The sequence below is a fragment of the Ursus americanus genome, chromosome 18, assembly GCF_024610735.1.
Source record: "Ursus americanus isolate L20-20 chromosome 18, mUrsAme1.1.p, whole genome shotgun sequence".
Taxonomy (NCBI): Eukaryota; Metazoa; Chordata; class Mammalia; order Carnivora; family Ursidae; genus Ursus; species Ursus americanus.
The window spans coordinates 32417585-32440892 of NC_142144.1; the positions used below are offsets into that span (position 1 = coordinate 32417585).

Sequence of the window (23308 nt, forward strand, 5' to 3'; positions counted from 1 at the left end):
AGCCAGCATGGCACAGGCTGGAGTGAGAAGGAACCTGGAGAGCTGGGCCCTGTCTGCTCCGTGCTCCCTGCTGCATTAGCGAACACCGCTAACCACACAGCGGCCAGGTACGGCTGCGGGAGGCTCTCGGGTTAAATACTCAGCTGGAAAGCATCGAAGCCTGTCTGCCTCATCGGAGCACTGACAGCAGGATGAAAATACTGTGTTGGAAAGAAAGGACTTCTCTTTTGCAGGAGGAAGCTGGGGCACGATCTGAATCAGAAGGGTTTCTTTTACAAAAATTAGCAGATGGCCACAAATTGGCCTTTAAAGCTAGTAAATCCTACTTCACCCACCAGCACTCAGTGTTGTGTGTAATCGTTTTAGTGATTCTGCTGTAATTCCTTTGGTGCGAAACCCCAAGGGAACAGCTGCACAGTCCCCTGGGCTAACCCTGAGGCCCATTTTGATCACCTGGCAGTCCTGTCCAGGAAACTGCCAGTCTCACCTCCTGCCTGCTTTCATCACCAGACTCCTGGTCCTGCCTTTGCCCATGCTGCTCTTTCTGCTTGGAATGGCCTTCCCTCCCTTCTCTGTGAGTTCCTACTTTTCCTTCTAGATCTAACTCCCTAGGATAGTCCCTTCAATCCTTTTGGTCTTCATGTCTCTCCTATCTGAAATCGTAGGGCCTCCTACCTTGCCTGTGCTAGCACCCCCACCAAGAACACCTCCTGCCCTGCCCCACAATCTGTCTCTGCCCTGCAAGGCTGGCTAAAGGTCCACCGCCAACAGGGATGCTTTGCTTAAGCAGCCTCTGTCCTCACAAGTCACTTCTCACGTTGTTTGGGCACACTTCGCAGGCATTCCTGAATTTTTAGGCACACCCTGAGTCTTTTCTCTCCTGAAAGGTTGTAAAGGTTCTGGAGTCAAGGAACTAGCCTTTCTGCTGCCCTTTATGTCCCTTGGCACAGTCCTGGGCACACCAGAGTTGCTTGCAAAGTGCCCGCTGTAACTAATAATGGGTGGGACTTGGCTGAGCTGCTCCCTAGAAGGGCAGTTCCTCCCAGGCTTTAGTTTCGCCAAAAGGGAACTGGGGGGGGGGGGGGTGAGTCTGCAGGCCCTTCCAGCTCTGGCACTCTAGGACCTGGCCGTCGTAACCTCAGAAGCTGCTGGGGATAGGAGTCGGGCCTGGGTTTTGGAGTCACAGACTCTCAGGACTGGGAGAGTCCTCAAGGGCCAGGTTATCCAGCCCTGCTAATTCTGGTGCCCCTCCCCCACTGCAGCACCCCTGACCGCTGGTCATCTGGAACTTCTGTCCCTAGAAAAGGCCTCCAGGCCATTTTGTCAAGACAAAAGCTGGGTTAGCCCTGGGATAGGCAGCTAGGAGCACAGAAGAAAGCTTAATCTAAACTGGGAGGGGGAAATGTGAGGCTACAGCATATCAGAATAGAACTCAGGGCTTTGGAGTGCTGGCTTTGAAGCCGGATCCCAGCCAAGCCAAGAGCATTTAGACTGCTGGCCTTCCTCCACAACTCAGTGTAGCCATCACCTCTGTGATACCCTAATAACGATTCGTAATTATTTGTGTTTGTGCTTATTTCAAATAAGGGCACGTCAGATAAATCTGGATACTAGGTGCATTTTTGTTTTATGGACTTTTCTAGACCTGCAGCTCTAGGAAAAAGTGGCACCTAGAGTGAGGAATGAATGAACCACTTCTGGACTGTGATATCCTCAAGAGCGGGAACCTGTATCTTCAACACCAGTGCCCCAGGGACCTTGACAAATGCTTGTTGAATTGAGTAACTCAATTTAAAGCGAGTGCAGGTGCGTAGCTCTGTAGTTATCCGCGCACAGGTTCTGGGAGTACCTGCCTTGTGCATACACAGCTACACATTCCCCTCTATTCTTCCGGTCCTTCCAGGGCATAACCGGGCCTTGGATTCATCACTAGGAAGTGACATACCCGAACTCTGAGATGTGCCTTAGCATTAAGCCCTTCGCATTTTACTGAGTGTTAGAAACAAAAACCAAAAACCCCACGTGGAGAACAGGCTTGAACTTGATGAAAAGCTCACTGAAGACGTTGTCCTTTAGAAAACACAGTTATTTCATTAGTCAATCCCAGAAAGAAGCTCTCTTTCCTTTCTTTTCTTCTTTCTTTCTTTCTGAGCTTGTTATACTTCTTTCTTTTCTGTAATAAGAGTATTATAACTTGGTTCATCTTCTTGCCTTGGTTCTAGAAAATTCACAGCTAAATATAATGATCAATTATATTAACAGACCTACTTACTCCTTTTCCTGTTTTTCCCCTCCTATATTCCTACAGCCTTGGCAGACATAGTCCTTTTTGGACACTGTTACCAAATCCTTTTAACAGCCAGCAGGGATACACACCATAAATACTCAGAGAGCTTGAAAACAACAGGCACCTGTAACCAAGTCAAAATGCTCAATTTTACTTTTCATTCGGCTGACCTGCATACTTATTTGGCCGACACTCAAAAAAAAAAAAAAAAAAAAAGATGGTGACATTTTCTTTCGTTTCCTTTTTAGAAAAAATATAAGCTATGCCTTCCACTGAGATGAAATTAATGTAACCTGCTTAACTTTCTATGAAGTCAATATTTTCAACTTTTACCTTGAAAGCCCTGTGAAGTCTGGGGGGCGTGGGGTTTGGGTAAGTAGTGCTGGTCGGTGGCTTTGGGGGCTGGACTAGCCCCAGTCCCAACGGTCAGGGGAGAGGACTCTGAGCTCAGAGAAGGGTATTGAAAGAGGAAAAGACTCCCAGTGAGCCTGAGCTCAGCCACGTTTGTTTCCTTTCACTCCATGAAAGAGGGCGCGGGGGTGCAATGGGCTGGGGCCGCGCACCAAGCTTGTGGCAGCAGCGCGCTCAGCCTCAGCTCCCGCCGACGCGGCGCGCACAGTCCGGGGGAGGCGGCAGGCCAGGCGCCAACACAGAAGCCAAGGAATTGTGACCAACGTGAAAGTCAGGAGTCGGACTCCAGATACTTTGGAGAAGGTATCAGTGGAATATTCCCGGCGATACCGCCCCCCCCCCCCCAGGACAGGTGGGAAAACGACCGGCAGGTGGGCAGGTAGCCCAGCAGCACTCACCAAGGTCATTGTTGTTCATCATCGCGTTGGACGCCCGCATCCGGGGCCCCTGCTGGGTGAAGTGGTAGCCGAATTTGAGAAGCGTTGCGTTCTTTTCCAACATGCTCACAATCTCCATTTCCACTTTGTTGCCCAGAGGCTGGCTCTTTGATGAAGAAAAGAACAGCACTCACCACTCATCCCTTCTGTACAGGAGCTCATCTTCTCTACTCGCAGAAAGCCTGCGCGATGGGCGGGGATTTTAGCCACTCCCCCCTCCCCAAGAACAGGGATCTGGAAGTTTGGAGAAGGGGAAGGGTCACACAGCCAGGCGTGAATGATCTGGGATTCAAACCCAGGCTCTGCTAGACGCCAAGAACAGATCTTTCCTAGAAAACTCGAGAAGGACGTATCTTCAAATGAACAAGTCTCAAGGAAATGAAAAATCCTACTCCCTAGGCTCTACTTCATACTAATGAAATCAGAATCTCCAGGAACAAGACTCAGGTGTCTGTGGTGTTTTCAAACTCCCAGGTGATGTCAATATACAGCCAGGTTTGGGAACCAGTCGCTTAGACGAATCCCTTCGATTTACAAATGAAGAAGTAGAGGCCCAAAGATGGAAAAGGATTTGCCTGAGGTCACACAGTAAGTTGGGAATGTCCCCAGTTTGTTTTCTAAAGCCTCCCTCCTTCTGATGTTAGTTCCCTACTCCAAGATTTCTAGTGACAAAGATGGAAAGGAAACAAAAGAAAAGGAAAACCTTACGATATAGTGTTGGGAAGGATATAATGAGGATGTCCGTCAGTCTTGTTTATAATACTAGGAAAAAGGGAAGTAACTTCATCCAGAGAGAGTTGCTCAAATAAATGACAGTTGAGCTTTACAAGAGAACATGACAGCTGTCAGGTGATGATGATGCAAATCATTGGTCACAGGCCCAGAACGATGACCATGAAACAATATGGAGGAAGAAAGCCCAGTAACAAAACAGGTCATGTTTAAGTCAAGTTACCTGTATCTTCCATACACATATATATGCCTAATGCCTAGAAAAGGCCTGCAAGTGTCCTGGTGGTGGTGAGATTTAGGAGAGTTTTTGTTTTCTTCTTTGTATCTTATTGTTTGAATTTTGTTACCATGTATAATAAGATAATACAAAATAAACATAATCTTAAAGGGATTTGAAAAGACATGGAGAGCAAGCTAACATCATATCAAGGCTTAAAGACTTCCCCCCTAAGGGCAGGAACAAGACAAGAACGTTCACTTTCACCAATACTGTCCTGGGGGTCCCAGCCAGGACAAGGAGGCCCCCTTCGCCCATCTCTCCCACCCCTCACCCCTCACCTCTGGCAACCACCAGTCTGTTCTCTGTATCTATGAGCTTGCTATTTTCTGTTTTTGTTTAGGCTCCACATATAAGTGAGATCATAGGTATTTGTCTTTCTCCATCTGACTTATTTCACTTAACATGATGCCCTCCAGGTCTGTCCATGTCATTGCACACAAGATTTCCTTCTTTTTTATGACTGAGCGGTATTCCATTATATATATATGTGTGTGTGTGTATCTATATATACATGTGATATATCTATATATATATATCTCACATCTTCTTTATCCATTCATCCATTGGTGGAAACTCAAGTTGTTTCCATGTCTTGGCTATTGTAAATAATGCCGCAATGAACATGGGGGTGCAGAGATCTTTTTGAATTAGTTTGTCTTTAAATACCTAGAAGTGGGATTGCTAGATCCTATGGTAGTTTTATTTTTAATTTTTTGAGGAACCTCCACACTGTTTTCCACAGTGGCTGCACCAGTCTGCATTCCCACCAACAGTGCACAAGGGTCTCCTTTTCTCCACGTTCTCTCCAACACTTGTTACTTCTTGTCCTTTTTACTTTAGCCATTTTGACAGGTGTGAGGTGATATCTCATTGTGGTTTTGACTTGCATTTCCCTGCTGATCGGTGGTGTTGGACATCCTTTCATGTGTCCGTTGGCCAGCTGGATGTCTTCTTTGGAAAAAGGTCTATTCAGATCCTCTGCCCGTTTTTTACTTGAATTTAAAAATTTTTAAATTTAAATAATTAGATAAATTTAAAACTCAGTCTCAGTGCAGATATAGAATGTTTCCACCCTCGCAGAAGAGTCTGTTCGATGGCGCTCCCCTAGACTGTGAGCCTAGGGCCAGCACACAGTACCCAGTACCTCCAGGTCAAGGTTGAGGGACTGAGTGGAGGAACGAGGAACACAACTGATGCACAACATGGGAGGGCTGAGAAGATTCATTAGCCCACCAGCCAAAGGGACGAGCATGGACCTCAGCTGAGATTCTTGATGGCGATCCCCTCCCAGGTATTATGAGTTCACCAGAGCCTGTCTGGGTTCAGATGGGGCTGGGAACACCAAGCTCGGCAGGTAGAGTGACATTGGTAAAGTTCCATTGCCCATTTGTCACGACTCCTAAAAAAGCTGGGAGGAGCTCAGACCTGTCCTCAGAGGACTCAGCACAGCCCTGGGCTCTGGCCCACTTAGCCTGGCGGATAGTATAGAGAGCTTATAAGGGCCCAAGAAGGAACTGGAAGGTCCCCTGCCCACCCCACATAGCAAGAAGCCTGGCCTCTCCCTGAGGCTGCTTTCCGGGAAAGCTCTGCTAGAGCTCAGGGCTAATCTCAGAAAGCACCAGGCTCCCCAGAGTGGAGGGGCTGCCAGCATCGGCGAGGGCTGTTTCTGCAAAGCTGACATGTCGTGCCACTCAGTCCAGAGCGCAAAGCACCCCCATGCTAACTGCCCCCATTCAACCTCCCTACATCCCTGGGGAGGCAGCACTGGCAGGGGCTGGCCGCTCCGTCGTCTTAGAGATGAGTAAACTGAACCCATGTGTAGAGGGAAGCTGGACCGTGCTCCCTCTGCTTAATGCCAGAGGCAGGGCTTGACCTTGACCTGACACTGGAAAGACTTCAGAGGATCCTCTAGGCCCACATTCTCAAGCAGGCGTCCACTCGCCCTGGGACATGTGCAGATGTGTCTGGATATATTGGAGAAAATTCAGGATTCTATTAGATAATCATGGCCACTCTTCCCCGAGTGTTAATCTTCGACCAAAACCATTATTTTTACATTAAACAGTAAAATAGAAAATGTGCACACATCCTAAGAAGTATCATACTTGCTTCATTCTCAGGCTATCCCTCTTCAGGGCCTCAATCATTTCACGGATGAGAGAGGAGGCGGTGGGGACACTGCCGGGACCGGAACTCTGATCTCCTGTTTTGTGATTTAGTGATCATTGTGTGCCAGGCAATGGCATAGCACTTTCCCTAAGTGCACTCATTTTCTCCTCCCTATGAGCCTGTGGAACACGTACTATTATTATAACTTTCATCTTACAGGCGAGGTACGTGAAGAAGTATGAACAAAGTTCCCCCAAATCACAGAGCTCGTTGGTTACAGAACCAGGATTTGAACGCAGGAGGTTTCCTCATAATTTGCTAGTCCCCGCCTAACTTGGGAGCCTTGAGAGAGCTCTGAAGGCAGAGGTAGGGCTGATAAGAGGGGCTACAGGCAGACGGAGTTTGGCTCGGCGTGCAGGACAGTGATCTACCTGTTAATAGTGTCTGCATGTGGAAGGAACTGCCTGGTAAGATCGTGGCCTGCCTGTCCCTGGAGGCGTGTAGACGCAGGGTAGAGAGTGTCTTGTGAGAGTCCCCTAGATTTCATTACGAACGGAGAAGGCTTAGGCTCTGTGACCTTTCAGGCTTCAGGGACCTGCATTCTGTGAATCCATGAATGGCTTGCTTGGATGGCATAAAAAAAAATCAGGAGGCCACCTGGACCGTGGGTGACAGGCAGTTGGGAGTCCCCTTGGCAGAACCCCAGGGCGGGTCATGCCAGGACCGGCCACAGCAGACTGTGGCAGCAGAGCCAGGGAGAGGGGGCTGGGGAAGAACTCTGGTCCCCCTCCCTTCAGATACGCTTCAGAATTAAATCAATCACTTGTGAATAAATGTAATCTTATTATTAAAAATTCAAATGATACTAAAGCAGATTGAGTAAAGTCAGAGAGCTTCCCTCCACATCCTTAATCCCAATCCTACCCACTTTCTGCAGAGTAAGCACCAGGCCAATGGGGTGTGTTTCCCTGGATTTTTTTCTATTAAGTATCTAATAAAAATGTGTGGGTTTTTTATTTTTAATTTTTTCCTTCAAATTGATTTGTATTATACTCATTGTTCTGCAACTTGCCATTTTCATTCAACATTTTCTGGAGATCTTTCTAAGTTGGGACACAGAGAACTCCCTCGTTCCTTTGAACTGCTTCCCAGGAAGCCCTGGTACAGACGGACAGGTAGCTTGCTTCTGTGTTCCTTGTCACATGCAGTGTGGCAGTGGCTTTGCAGGGGAGGGAGCCCGTACTCTTAAGGCTGGACACGGGGCTGTGGAATGGCTAGTTTGAAAGACAGGCATATTTTGAGTTAAAATTGCCAAGAGGGTACAAAGGCTGATGGGCCCTTCAGCGGTGATGACGACTCTTGTTTCCCTGTGGCCGAGTATCATCAACCTGATGAGAAGATGACCAGATTCACTGGCTTATGAACAGCCAACCAGTACCCTAGGCGGCATCAAGTGGGTGGCTCTGGGACCCCCATTCTGGCCAAAGGCACCATGGGCATCAGGAAGCTCACTTTGTGCATCTGACGGGGCCAATCATGGCCTTTTCTTTGTGGTCCAGAAGATGTGGGCAACTGGGAATACTTAAAAAAACAATAGAAAGGAGCCCTGGGAATGATCTAGTCCAAGTTCAGGGTTGCAAACCCCGGCTGATATTAAAATTCCATCCGTATCATAGCTGCCAAGTTCTGTTCTGCTTACACACCCCGAGGATGGGGCACATCACCTTTGAGTCACCTGGCTCCATCCTTGGTACCTCTGCTGGCTAGAAAGGTCTTTCTGGCCAAACTACAGCAAAGGAAAATAGTATAGCTGATTGTCACGTTGGTGATTTTAAAGTATGTCTGCCAATTCTTTGACCCTCCTCCCTTCCAAAGGTGGAGCCTGTCTCCCCTCCCTTTGAGGGTGGTTGTGCTTAGTGACTCACTTCTAACAGGTAGACCACGGCTGAAGTGACTGTGTAACTTCCAGGGCTGGCTCATAAAGAGGCACGTGTGGCTTCCTTCTTTCTCCACTTGCATCGTTCGCTCTGAGAGATGTTGGCTGCCGTATAGAGAGGACGCTCAAGCAGCCTGGGGAAGAGGTCCACACGGCAAGGGGCTGAGGCGTCCTGCCAACAGCCGTGGAGGGAGCCACCTCAGAAGCGACTTTTCCAGCCCTGGTCAGGCCCTCAGATTGCACTTGACTGCAGTCTTGTCAGAGAGCCTGGGCTGGAATCATGTGGCCAAACTGCTCCTGGATTGCTGACTCCCAGAAACGGTGAGCTCATGCATGTTTGTGTTTTTTTTATGCTGCTAAGTTTGGGAAGGTAATTTGTTACACAGCTGTAGATAACTGATACACTCACAGACAATGCTGGACAAAAAGAGCCAGACACAAAACAGCACCACGGGATTCCATTTATATGAAGCTTAAGAGCAGGCAAAACTCATCCATGGTGTTAGAAATCAGGACATGATTGGATTTGGAGGGTATTAATTGAGAGGGGGTATATGAGATGCTGGAAATGTTCTATATCTTAATCTTGGTGTTGATTACCCAGGTGTGCTTGTGTGTGTGTGTATAATGTAACAATAAAATTATTATATAATGTACCATATAAGTCCATATATAAATATATATATAAAAACCCATTAAGCTGTCCACTTATGATGTATTTGTTACCATGTATAAGTTACACTTTAATAAGAAGTAAACATAAGTAGGAAAGGGAATAAGGGAGGAGAGAAAGGGGATAAAAAGTCGTTTCCCGCACAAGCTAGAATCTCTCAGAGGTCAGTGCTCCCCGCCCCACTCTCCCACTATCAACTGTTCTAATTAACAGACATATCGGGACACCTGGGTGGCTCTAGGCGTATTAAGCATCTGACTCTCGACTTTGGCTCAGGTCATGGTGTCAGGGTTGTGAGATCGAGCCCCATGTCAGGCTCTGCACTGGGCGTGGAGACTGCTTAGGATTCTCTCTCCCCCTCTCCGTCTGCCTCTCCCCCCTCCCTCTCTAAAAAACCCCCAAACAACAGCAACAACAATAAAACAATAGAAATACCACCTCCCCCTTATGGAGAGAAGACACATGCCAGGTACTCATTAAGGAGTCAACGCATTAAATCCTCTAACAACCCTGTTGCACGAGTATGCATATCCTTCCCATTTTAGAGGTGAGGAGACTGAGGCATGGGTACCTTAAGTGGCCCCTCCCCACTGTGACACAGCAAGAATATGACAGAGTGGAGGCTTAGCTTGGACTCGATCCTCGTTTGACTTCAAGTGTCAGAGATTTGAAGACAGGTAATCCCTGGGTCAGTCTGTCTCCTGTCTGGAAAGCTCTGGGCTTTTCAGAGCAGAGTGCAACCTCCACTGGGGATCAGAGATGGTGCAAGATGTTTATTCTGATTCATGCTGTCTGTGTAAGAAAAGGATTTTCTTGACATCACATTTTTTTCCTCTCATTTTCACTGACTCTGTCTCATTTTTCCCTGAGAAGTGAGGTCAATGAAAGACCATACTTGGCATTTTGAGGCAGGGACAGTGACACATGCCCGTACTCTCTGGGAGGCTGGCTGTTTCCAGGCTGAACTTCTCCAGTACACATGGAGAGAGACATAAAAATTATGCACAAGCCAAGAGCTGCTGCTTCGAAGCTGAATGTAAAGGAACAAAACAGAGAACATGATTGGTGGTGAAGTCTTGCTTGCTTGGTTTTCCTCTTTTTAGCAAAACCAAAAGTCATATTCAGCCTCATTAAAAAAAACAAACACAAAACTTAGCCAGCTGCCTCGAGCATGTAATCTAAAATTAAGGGGTGTCACCCTGTGAGAAAACCTTCAGGATCCTATTCCAGTGGGGCTTGTTTTCTTTCTAAACTTATTTGCACTAGGGACATAATTCAATCTGGGTAAACAAGAAAACGCAATCCACTTCCTTTAGCTTCTTTTCGAAATATGAAGCATAACCTCACTGTCCAATATTGGAATGAAATGTGAGAAATCCCACCAATATCCCCCAGACGTGGCATGTAACTTCATTTGGGGAGGGGTCGTGTTTTCAGGCCTCGTCTGCTCCGAGGGGCAGGGAGTACCCGGTGCACCGAGGTCCTGGGGAAGGGCCTGCTGGAGGCGGCTTTGTCGGGAGTGAGGAGGGCGAATCAGGAGGGGCAGAGACTCATCATTTGCATTTGGCCAACCTGGGACGGAGAGGGCGGGCAGGCACCCCATACGCGGTGCCTGCTCCTGGGGGCTGAGGGTCTCGCCTGTCCTGCCACAAATGCAGCCTGTCTGGAAATTGGGACACCCCGGTTCCGGCCCAGCTCTGGCACTGACTTGATGCTCAGCACGTTCCGTCCCTTCTTTGATCCTCAGTTTACCCACCTGCAGAAGGAGGGCGGGAATAGACATTTTCTCAATGCCTCTGGCGCTGGGTCCCAGACTCTCTGCCCCCTCCCCCCTCCCCCCTCCCTGCTGGCCCTGGGCCACTGGAGGCAGAGCACAGCATTGCTTGGAGATAGAGAGAGATGACTGAGTAAACAAACAGCCCCAGGATCCCAGTGCCCGGATCTGGGTCCTAAGCCAGCCAGCCAGCCAGGCTCTTGTCACCGGGGCAGAACTCCCCAAGTCCCTTTCTCCTTTGTTTGGCCGTATAAGGAAGAAGGAGGACAGAGGCTCGCTAACACAGGTTACAGTCCCAAGGGCTGAGGGGAAAGCTGCGGCCTCTGAGGACCTTGGTGACTAACCAGGAATGAGGAATAAATCACATACCACTCATCACCTCCTCTGTGGCACACCCCTCAGAGCCCAGTGCTGGGGCACCCGAGCAGAGACGCACTGTGAGAGGCCCTGGTGGCCTTCCCTAGATTCCAGGCCTGGGGAAGCACTGCCCCACAGCTCCCCCTCCTCTGTCTGGTCTCCCAGGCCCTGACGCTTGCCTCAATTCCTCTGCTATCCAGCTGGGAACCATCTTTCCAGAACACAGCCCACAGCCCACAGCCCACTTTCACTCAACCTACCCATTCAGAGCCCTTTGGATTTCTAACTCCCTTTCTGGCTTCTTCCAGGGGATGGGCTCCATGGCTTTCCCCTCTCCTTCTCTGTATTCATGCACCTGAGATGCCACGGTCTCCATCCACTTCACTCTCTGAGATACTATCCATCCTAGGAGTTTATCGCGAACTCCTCCTCCTCCAAGAAGCCCTCCAAGATATCTGCCCCTGACTGAGATTGCTTCCGCAAAGGCCCGCCGTCTGTGGCTCGCTGAAGCACCTGGTTCAGTGATCATTTCTGTACTTGCTGCCTTCCTGTCTGGTGTGGAATCGCTGGAGGGCAGAGCCAGAGCCTCATTCATATACAGAGCCTAGCAGCGCCCTGGGGTTCAGCCAGCACTCCTCAAATGCTCAGATGAAACAAAAACAGAGGCTCCCAGGATGGTGGGGGGAGGTGGTGACCAGCGCTCTAGCCTCACAGCAAGGGAAAGGGACTGCCAAAAAAAGCCAAGTAAGACCCACACAAAACTACAGTCGGATTCAAAAGACCAGAGAAGCATAGTTCACGGACTCTGGAGTCACCTCGGCCTGGGTTCAAACCTCGCCTCTGTCACTTACTCACTGTGTGACCACAGGCAGTTTGCAGAGCCTGTCTGGGCCTTATGTCCTCCACCACAACACAGAGTGGGTTATAATTCCCACTCACAAAGAGTCTTTGAGAGCGTGAAATGGGATCGTGGATACATGGCACCTCCTCGGTAAAGGAACTCTCAGAGCACCGCGTGAACTCTCTAGGGCACCTCTGGAGTAATCATAAAAGTTCACGACCTCATAGTTGACATCTGTCATTTCCTTAGAAGTAGAAATTCTTATGATCCTCATTTTGTAAGTGAGGAAACTGAGGCTCAGGGAAGTGAACGTTCTCACACCAGGGTGTTCAGTGAGGGGGAGGGTGCCAGGCAGCACTGGCTCGGACTCTGGGCTCAGCCGGGGCGGACAGCAGGGAGAGGGAAGGTAGGCAGCTCACTCTCGGGCAGCTGTCATCACAAGGACCTGAGGCCAGCGCTCTGGGTCAATTCTGGCCAACATTCTGCCCCTGGAGTCAGGTTTCAGCTGAGCTGGGAGACCCCGACTCCCTGCCCAGCCAGGCTTGGAGTCACATGAGTAGCCAATCCCAGGCCTTGGCCCAGGGCTGCTGCTAAGCCTGCTGCGTGCCTTTGTTCCAGTGGATCTGCCCCTCCTGCCTGCAGTAAAGCAGGATCAGCAGAGGCAGAAAGAGTGGGAATGGGGAGGGGCTGGGAAAGGGTGATGCAGCAGCAGCCGTTGGCATGCGAGAGATGCAGGAGTCCAGGGTAGCAAATTCACTCAAGGGCTGGTACTCTATGTGAATTAGAAAAAAGTACCTTCTCTGGGTGAACAAGCCTCATACAAAGGCTTGGAGAAGAGAGTGTGGGTTGGATTTTGCACCTGGCCCCTTGTGCAGTGAACAACATACACAACGACCCAGGGCAGCCCTGCTTACCAAGCACCACTGAGGGGCCAAGTTCTGAGCTGGGCACTGAAATAAAGAGATGGTTCAAATACAGCACCAGCTTCCGAGAAGCTCATGGGAAGCTGAAGTGCTAGGAGAACACAGGGAGGGATCACTTAACTCTCTCTGGGGAGAGGGTTAGAGGCCCTAAGGTAAGCTAATGGGAGAAAGTAGTGATATGCTGGGTCTAAAAAAAAAAAAACAGTTGTATTTGTAGTGTTTGCCAATTTCCATAGTGTAAATATTCCCACCAGGAGCGACTTCAAGGTACCAGCATGCCATCACCGAAGTGGAGTGAGAAGCGATGCCTACAATCAGCTCTGGCAAGTTGGCTCTAGAACACCGCAGGGGGGAGAGACTTCAACTGAATCCAGAAGGAAGACGAGGGCTTCTCCAGGCAGAGAAGGGGTAGGGGTGGAAGAGGACATTCCAGGATGAAAGACAACCAAGAGCAAAGGCATGGAGGCGCACAAGTGGGGAGTTTTCAAGGGCTTATGACTGGGAAGGGTAATGCTTTAGTTCTGCACTTGCACAGGGGCACACGCCTGCCGTGAGTCCCCGAGCTGCACACTGAAGTTTTGTGCACTCTCCCATATGTGTGTGGTATTCTGCCATCAGGATGAAAAGTACAGATAGTCTCATTCAGGAATAACCACTGTTTAAATGTTGCTACATTTCCTTCCAATCTTTTCCCCATGCACGTATTTATACGACCATCCTGCAAACATTCTCAGGTAGGAAAACAAAAGATCCCTATCCAGAGCCCCTAAAGAAGACAGCATTTTAACATTAAAAGCAACGTGGTGTCATGGAAAGAGTGTGGGCTTTGGAGTCACAGAGACCCAAATTCGAATCCCGCTTCCCAATGTGCTAAGTGGGTGATGCTGAGAAAGTTGCTTGTCTCAGCCTGTCCAGGCTGCTTCTCCTGCAGACTAAGTCAGAGACACCCACATCCTGCAGCGTTGTTGGGAAGGTCAGACACGATGTGTGTAAGGTGTGTTGGACAGAGTGCAGCCCACAATAGACCCTTAGCCCAGGCACCATAGATACTGCAGCTGGCATCATCTTAGAGAGTCAGGACTGCAAGGCTCACCCTGATAATAAATGACTGAGCCACAGAAGTCACAGAGAAATGGCAACCCCATAAGGAAAAAGTCAAACTAGTGTTTGCCCAGAGAATAAAGCCAGTGGTAAGGAGACTCAAAAGCCCACTGAGGGGGTGGACAGGGGTGTTGGAAGAAAATAGGGGTATTTAGCCTGGTGAGGAAGACTCCAGTGGTTTATAATATCTGTGCCCCCGATGTGTCCCACGTGCAGCAGAGAACAGAATTGAGCCCAATAAATGGGCCTTGCAGGAAGCTGATTTCTACTGGATATGGGGAAAGATATTCTCACTAAGAACTGAAGGGGTGACCTTGGTAAGGAATGAGCTCCCGTCACGAGGGGTATACAAGCAGAAGCTGGCAGAGGACTTGATGGGCATGATGAAGAAGGAAGATGAACATGGTGGCGGGTGTGGACCAGCGAGCTTTGGGGTGCCTTGTAGCTGGGCCTTGGGTCTGCTCTGTCCAGCAGCACCTACCCACCCATCAGGACATGGGCAAGGGCAGAACCGCAAGCACCCTGTAGTGAAGGACACAAAGAGACGACCCTTGTGCCTCTTACCTGGTTATCGATTTTCAGTTCCACTAGAGAAGTGTTGTATGGAAGAGCTTCCACCAGGTGCAGGATCCCGGCTCCGGAAATGAAGTTGGATTCCACATTCAGCGTCTTCAACACCTTATTTACCTTGAGCATCTCCGCAAGGGCCTTGGAGTTCAGGAGAAAAGCAAGGGTACCCGTGAGTCCCCCTGAGCAAGGCTGGAGCCCCTCCTGGGTAGAACCTAAAATACCATGAGGGCCTTGCTGGGAGCGAACATTCCTTGCACACTCACGCTGCTCAAGCCAGGGACCAGGCAAGACGGTCTCTACAGCCTCCTTCACGAAGCACAACTCCCATGTCTCTCCTCCCCTCCAATGTGCCGTGGCTCCCGAACCCCTAACTGGAGAATTCCACACTCCTTAGCCTGCATCCAGCCTCGATCACCCGGTTCTCCTCCCTTGCTCCGCCTCAAGGCTCACTGCTCCCTGACAGCGGGGCTGATCTCGGCTCCCTGTGCACGCCTGGTGCTCTCGCACTGCTTTGCCTTTGCTTGTCCTGTCTCTGCCACCTGGGATGCCCTTTCCTTTCTACTTCACTCATCCAAACCCTGCCTGTCCTTCAAGGCCATTCTCAATTCCTCCCCAGGAGCCTTTATACTGACGGCCCCAGCTAGCTGTGGCCTGTGCTCTTGCACTTTGTGGAATTTATCCATAACCTCCCTCATGGAACTTGCGTTCCTCTGTTCAGAGTTGTTTTTATACTGGTGTTGTCTCTGCTATTAGCCTATCTACTCTCAATGGGATGAAATGCACCTTATTCATCCCCTGGTGCCCACATGCTCAGCACACAGTAGGTTCTCAGTCACTGTTCGATGAGTGACTAGTGGAGTCCCGACCTCCCTGCATGCCCTCCACTTGTCGCTTCAATTTCCCTGTTGGGATTCCATGGAGTCATTGTTCTCTTTGAGCAGCAGAGAGCAGAGAAGGACGCCTGGGAAACCACCCCACTGGGCAAGTGACCAGGGCAAATGGGAGGAGAGGAGCTCAGGTGGCCCCCAGCACGTTTCAGGGGAATTCAGCCAGGGGGTGTGGATGACAATCAGAGCCTCTGAAGGAAATGAGGTAATTAGCAGTTGGTGGAAACGATGTGTCATGGAGGAAAGAGGACACCAGCAGCTGATAGCCCAGGATGTACCATCAGTGGGCCCTGGTTGTCCGAAATGACTCTCTGAGCCAGCAACGCCCTTCCCACCATCCCTGCTTGAGGAAACTCTATACTAGCTCAGCTCCCAGAAAGCCTTTCTTGTTGAAATCATCCTTCCCTCCTGCCCCCCACCCCTGCTTCCATGTGTCCCCAGGATGGCACGCTGGCTTTCTCTAGGGTTCTGAGGAGGTTGGACACTCCTGAGGAGAGGGCCCCAGGCTGTGTTCTTTCCATAGCAGCCTCTTGCTCCCCAGAAAAGGCCTGTCCAGGCCTGATAATCAAAATATTAAGTAACTGATAGGCAGTGCACCAGGCCAATCCGAGTGGACCAGCTGGTGCCTGAGCAGGTCCTGCAGACCCTGTCGTGCCAGGTGTCCACTCTTTTCTGGATCATGGTAGAGGAATGGGGGTGCAGGGAGAGGAGCTGGGGCAGGGAGTAGGGGTGCTTACAGAGCTTTTCACTCATATGTGGAATTTAAGAAACAAATGAACAAAGAAAAAAAAAGAGATACACACAAAAATAGACTCTTAAATAGAGAGAACAAACTGGTGGTTGCCAGAGGGGAGGTGGGTGGGAGGATGGGTGAAATGGATAAGGGGGATTAAGAGTACACTTATCTTGGTGAGCACTGGGGAATGTACAGAAATGTTGAATCATTATATTGAACACCAGACACTATTATAACATTAATTATACTTCAATTAAAAATCAATTTTTAAATAAAATTGATTGTTATTAAATAGACTTCAAAACCAGGAAAGTTATCAGGGATAAAGAAGGGCATTACAGAATGACAAAGGGGTCAATTCCCCAAGAAGACATAACAATCCCTAACGTACATGTGCCGAACAACAGAGCGTCAGGCTGTAACAGGGAAAGCTGATAGAAGTGCAAGGAGAAACATGAATCACTGCTGGAGTTGGAGATCTCAACAGCCCTCGATCAGAAATGGAAAGATCCAGAAGGCTGAAAATCAGTAAGGCCATAATTGAACTCAACAACACCATTAATCAACTGGATGGAAGTGACATTTATAGGCTACTTCTTCCTACGACAGCAGAATGCACATTCTTCTCAAGTTCACACAGAACATTCACCAAGATAGATCACATTCTGGGCCATGTAACACACCTTAACAAATGGAAAAGAACAGAAATCATACAACATCTGCTCTCAGAGCTCAGCAGAATTGAACTAGAACTCAGTAACAGAAAGATAACATTGAAAATCCCCAAATACATGGTAATTAAACAACACATTTCTAAATAACACACGGGGCAAAAAAGAAACCTTAAGAGAAATTAAAGTTTTTGAACTAAATGAAAATGAAAACATACCTTATTAAAATTTGTGCGATGCAGTGAAAGTAGTGTTGAGAGGGAAATATCGGGTGTTGAATGCATATATTAAGAAAGAAGAAAAATCTAAATTCAATAATCTAAGTTTCCATTTTAGAAAACTTTTAGAAGATCAAATTAAATCCAAAGTAACCGGAAGAAATAAATAAGAATTAGAGCAGAAATCAATGAAGCTGAAAACGGAAAATCAATACAGAAAATTAGTGAAGCGAAAAGCAGATACTTTGAAAAGATCAGTAAAATTGATAAGTGTCAAGCCAGGCTAAAGAGAGAGAGAGAGAACACAAATTACTAATATCAGAAATGAAAGAGGCCTCTTACTACAGATCCCATGTAAATTGAAAGGATAATAAAGGGATACTATGAACAACTCTTATGTCCACAAATTTGATAACCTGGATGAAATGGACGAATTCCTTGAAAGACACAATGTGACAAAGCTCACATAAGAAGAAACAGACAACTTGAATAGGCCTTTGCTTATTAAAGAAATAGAATCAATAATTAATAACTTTCCGAAACAAAGCACCAGGCCCACATGGTGAATTCTACCAAATATTTAAGGAAGAAATGATACCAATTCTCCACAATCTCATTCAGAGAATTGAAGCAGTGGGAATACTTCCTAACTCATTCTATGAGGCCAGCATTATCCTAATACCAATACAAAGACATTACAGGAAAACGACAGACCAATATCTCCCGTGAACATAGATGCAAAAATCCTCAAAAACATAGCAAATTGAATCCAACAATGTATAAAAATGTTATATACCATAACCAGTGGGGTTTATCCCAAGTAGCCAAGGCTGGTCCAACACTTGAAAATCAATTAATGTAACCCATCACATCAACAGGCTAAAAAAGAAAAGTCACATATCGTATCAGTAGATGCAGAAAAAGCATTTGACAAAATCCAACACCCATTCATAATAAAAACGCTCAGTAAATTAGAAATAGCTGAGAACTTCCTCAACTTGGCAAGGAGTATCTGTAAAAAACCTACAGTTAATATCATGCTTAATGGTAAGAAACTTGAAATGTTATTACTAAGATTAGGTACAAGGCAAGGATGAACCCCTTCGCCACTCCTTTTCAACATCAGAATAGAAGTTCTAGCTAATGCAATAGGCAGGAAAAGGAAATCAAATGTGTGTGTGTGTGTGTGTGTGTGTGTGTGTGTGTGTGTGTATGTATTGGGAAGAAGAAATAAATGTTTGCAGCTGATATGATTGTCTCTGTAGAAAGAATTGACAAAAAAACCCTCCCGGGACTAATAAATGATCATAGCAAGGTTGCAGGATGGCAAGGTTGATATACAAAAACTAATCACTTTCCTATATTCAGCAAGAAACAAGTGGAATAGGAAATTAAAAACACAATATCATTTACATTAGTACCCTCAAAAGTGAACTACTTAGGTATAAAGCTAACAAAATAGGTAGAAGATCTACAGGAGGAAAACTGTAAAACTCTGGTGTATAAAGAACTCAAGAAATAGATAGTCCATGTTCATGGATAAGAAGACTCAACATTGTCAAGATATCAGTTCTTTCCCGCTTGATCTACAAGTTCAGTGCGACCCCAGTCAAAATTCCTGCAAGTTATTTTGTGGCTATTAACAAACTGATTGCTACTTACTGATTAACTGCCATCCCTGGTAAGCTAATTCTTGCACTTCTAACCTGCTATTAGTGTTGGAATAATCATACTATACTGTCAGCCTTTGGTTGTCTGCATGGCCAAATGGACTGTTACGTTCATCAAAGTGGGAGCTATGACTGTCAGTCATAGTTGTATTCTCAGAGCATAATTCAGTGCTGGACACAGACTCTCAATAAATACGTTTTAATATTTAAAAAAAAGAAAAAAAGAATTGATGGCTACCTTATAATAAGTACAATTTAATTTGATCAGCAATATCTTTAAGACTTGGGCAAAAAACAGATAAAATTGATCGTCAGGACCCACTGAGTAAGACAATGATTTTAGATATAGAGAAACTGAAGCCCAAGGAGGGGCAGGTACTTGTCTAATGTGATGTGCCGAGTGGAGACAGATCTGCTTTAGAGCCAACGTGACTTGCATTTAAATCTTAGCTCCACCTCTCACTTGCTGCGCAACTTTGGACAAAGCAAAATGCCTGAACTCCCTGCACTCCAGGTGCTTCATCTGCAAAGTGGGGAGGCCTGCACCCCTGAGATCAGGGGGGATTGTGGATATTAACTAGGGTAATGTACAGATGTTGCCCGGATAACGGCCACTGTGTTCACACCCTCTCCTGGCTCCCAGCCCTTTGCCTTTCACCACACCACACGGGGTTCTTCGTCAGCGGAGTTCGGCCAGCCCTGAGGCCACAAGCATCACTCCTTCCGTTTCTATGACCCCCGCTCTCAATGCAGCAGGACTGAAAGGTACATACATGAGCCACAGGGTCATTGCTCCGCGTTCCCACGATGCTGAACTTCTTCACATACGAGTTATCTTTCAGGGCTTCCGCATATGCCTTGAGAGTGGGTATGGGGATATTCTGCAGAGAGAAAGGCAGGCAGTAAGGAGCAGCCCAGACCAGGCTCAGGTTGGGCAGACAGATGGGGCAGTAACCCTCTCACACATGTGGACTGATTCCTAGTAGGTCTCTGACCAAATAGCAGAATGGCAAAGGGTTCTGGCTTTGCCCCACATGGCTGAGATTTGGAGAGAACTTTCTGGTAAACAGATTGAGAAAATCCTCCCTGACAATTTGGGGTAGGACCCAAAGCTATCTGTGCAGGTGGAGACCAGAGAAAACCAAGGCAGAGGGTGCAGAGGACTGTTGTGCCAAGAGCTCAGGACTGGGGTGTGGGGGTGGGCAGGGCCTCGGCCTCTGCCCGGACAACTGGCCATGTTTCTGACTCTCTCTGTGACTCTAGGCGAGGTCTCCTCCTCTCTCTGTTTCTGGATCACCAAGGTGGGGGCTGTGCACTGCTCCAGATGATCTCTAGGAGACATCTGTCCCGGAGAGTCTCAGGTGTACCGCACATCAGAGGTCCCCGGGGAAACTTCTATAAAATGCTCATGCGTGGGTCTGAACCAGACCTATAAATCCAGAATCTCGGGGGGTGAGGGTGGGTGGGCATTGGCATAGATTTCTTAATCTTCTCAGATGGAAACTGCTGATCTGGTCCAACCTTCTCACACTCGGAAGGGAAGCTGAGGCCTGGAGAGGGACGAGCCACAGCCATGGCCAGGTTCCACAGCCCTACGCTGCTCCGAGCCAGTGTTCACTGCCAGGGCACAGGGTTCTGAGCTGTGCCAGGGCCTCCCACGGGGCACACGGCAGACAATGGAGGCATCCGAGAGGAAACCTGGCTGTGTATGCACGGATCTCTCATTTCAGAGCGTCACATTAGCTCCCCGTGGGAGCAGAGCCTGGGGAGGCCAGGTGGAGGAGAACACTGCGGGCGCAGCTTTCCAATCAGATTATGCCGTGGGGCTGGCAGCCACTTAAAAGAAAGTGGAGAAGAAAGGAAAGAGGAGCCGGGGAGTGGGGGGCCCACTTCTTCTCTTACCCCACACCCTCCCAGAACTAATCCCGCTGGCCTCCGGGCTGAGCAGGTGGGCAGGCAGCTGGTCCTGCTTCTGAATTCCTCCTGCAGCCTGTCCAGGGTAGGACTGCTTGTCCATCTGACCCTCCTCTGCCCTTGGTGGTCACACAGGAAACATCCGGACACATATGGGCTGACAGCTCCCTGCCAGAGCTGCAGAATGAGGCTGACTATACATACGATAGAGCACTGATGCTTCAGGGGTTGGCCCCTCCCAGGGCTGAGGGACACCACACGCCTGCTGGGCACAGGCTTTTTCCAGCCTTGGGATCCCCGGCAGTCAGGTGTGTCTGACTTAACGATTTTAGCTTGGAGAAGCTCTCAGTGTTTCGAATAACAAGGTAGGTTTCCAGAATTGAAACTGTGTTGGCCCATGGTGAACACCTGGGCCTGAAGAAACCAGGGCTATAGGACGTGTTTGTTTGCACTGCCCAGGTCTTTTAGAGGTTTGGCCCCTTTCCTGATCCAGAAGCACCCAGAACCCAAACTGGACCCTGTTCTCTCCACACAGCCAAGCCTGGGACCCAGACATTGGGGTGACACAGACATGGCTCCTCCCACCCACCCCGGGTGAAGCGAAATAAAAAGGACTTCACCCGGATATTGTTGAGGTTAACCTCCTCAAGTTTTGGGTCATTGTTCTTTATCCGCTCCAGGGTTTCCTCGACGTCTGTTGAATTTGGCTCTTCATCGGGCACAGGCTTGTATTGTGTCGGCTTGATCACGCCTAGAGTGACGGACAAAAGAGAGGTGGCTCACGGAAACACGGGGACCCTGTCCCTCCACACGAGGATTCCCTGGGAGGAAGCAGCTGCAGGGTGCGGGCACAAGAGAAGGCTGTGCATTCCTGGGGCGCCGGGAGGGGCCGGGAGAAGCGCTGGCTGCGCCCTGCTTGGACTCGGCCTCTGCCATCCCACAAGGACAGGGTGAATGACTGAAACCCTCTGACCCTCTGTGTCCTCATCCGTAAAGTGCAGGCAGTCACTCTACCTCATGGACTCTTGTGAGGAGAAAAGGAAGTCTGAACGTGAGAGAAACATATAAGCGTTCCAGAGAGAGGGTACCCTCGCTGCTTTCAGGGGCCAAAATGCCAGCGTGGGACAATGCAAGGGAACAAGGAAAACTTTGCAATATGGTCACAAGAAAGGACAAGGGGACTCACGGAACAAAAGAGGCACCAGGAGACAGACCCGTGTGGATGTGTAGAAATTCATGCTCATGATGGAGTCCAAGCCAGCGGCGAAGGGATGGACTTTACACAGAACAGGATTGTCCCCAGGGGAGAGGCATTAAAAATGACAGTCTGATCTCATCCCACACCACACCCACACACGGACTCCAGGGGGAGCAAGAAGTTGAATACAAAAGGCAGACCTCTAAAACTTTCAGAAGAAAATACAGGAGGACGTTTTTATCACATGAGGATGGAGAAGTCCTGCATGAACAAGACACAAATCCCAGCAAAGGAAAAGGAGAAGGTGGATCGATTTGGCTACATAAAAATTTAAAACGTCTGCGCTCAGCCAGAGAGCATGAGTGGGCAGCGGAAGCAAGAAGCACGGGGACACCTTCGCTTCCAGGGCGTCGTGTCGCTGGGGGCAGGGGAGGGTGGCCCAAGCTGGGGACCAGGGCTGTGTACTCACTGTTGAGTCCCTCCTTGTTCACGATGGAGCTGCTGCCCAGGGCCTGGTAGTACTGCTGGCTGCTCATGAGCGTGTGCATGCCCAGGATGGCTGCGGGGACAGGGGGCGGCCCGTGACGTTCCACACCCCGGGAATGTTTGCTCACGGAAACGGCAAGAAACACTTGATGCTTTTACATTTTATTTGAGTTTTACTCTTGTCTCTATTATGTGACCCTGAAATCTCCACACCCAGTGGAGACTTTCCTAACCCCGGCCTCAGATTTCTAGGTGTCTCCCAGTGTCCCACCAGTACACCCAGCCCAGCTTGGCCAAGAGAGAATTCGTCCTTCCCAGCAACAGTCCCTTCCTTTGGATCACCTTCCATCTTGGCATCCTGCCTGTCCCCTCAGGGTGGACCCTCAGTCACACAGCACCCCCTAAGTCCGCTCCCTGCTAAACACTGTCTCTCATCTGTCCCACCTCCCATTCTGTCACCTCTGTCCTGGCTGAGGCCCTACCGTTTTGTGGTTGTATTATCACAGCTGTGTAATCACTGCTGTCCTGGCCCTGGTCTCTTCCTACCCTCCCCCCAACCAGCATTCAGCACAGAGCACCCAGAAAGATCTTTCTGGAAATGCAGATCTGACCACATCATTCCTGTGCTCAGTCAGGCTTTCATCCACTCGTTTGTCCAACATTTACTGAGTGCCCACATTGTATGCCTGCTCTGGTGGGTGGTGGTGGAGGGAGTAGGGGGATTGGGGGGCTGAGAGAGTGGGGCTGTGTGTGGGAGGCAGCAGGGAACAACAAAGTCTGTTGGGGGAGAGAGAGGCTAGGCAGGTGCCCACACAATTGAAAACATAAGCACAGAGTACACGTGTTGGAAAGGAAAAGTCCAGTGCGTTCTGGGAGAAGAGAACAGAGGGACTTGGGATGGGAGGGATGAGTAGTGTTGTCTAAGTCAAGGGAAGGGAGGTAGAACATTCTGGACAGGCAGACGGAATGGTGGGTGGGAAAGCCCTCAAGCTCAGGGAGTGGAAGGCTAGGGCGGGGAAGGTAAACAGAAGACAGACAGAGCTGAGTTGGACTGTGGGGGACTGCCCCCCCCCCGCCCCTCGCTGCGTGCTTGCTCT

General features: G+C 48.9%; 1 protein-coding gene across 4 annotated transcripts in view; it reads right to left on the reverse strand.

The window, feature by feature from the left end:
• TMOD1 (tropomodulin 1) overlaps positions 1 to 23308 on the reverse strand; it is an 84249-nt gene that overhangs the window by 5119 nt on the left and 55822 nt on the right. Inside the window, exons 5-9 of one of the 4 annotated variants that reach the window (XM_045780520.2) lie at positions 22195 to 22284; positions 21148 to 21278; positions 19387 to 19494; positions 14426 to 14569; positions 3097 to 3241 (exon numbers count right to left, since the gene is read on the reverse strand). In XM_045780520.2, coding sequence (XP_045636476.1) covers positions 3097 to 3241; positions 14426 to 14569; positions 19387 to 19494; positions 21148 to 21278; positions 22195 to 22284 — 618 coding nt within the window. Of the gene's footprint in view, positions 1 to 3096; positions 3242 to 9267; positions 10622 to 14425; positions 14570 to 19386; positions 19495 to 21147; positions 21279 to 22194; positions 22285 to 23308 lie in introns of those variants that run through there. The other 3 variants (XM_045780521.2, XM_045780519.2, XM_087869537.1) reach the window with 3 other exon arrangements.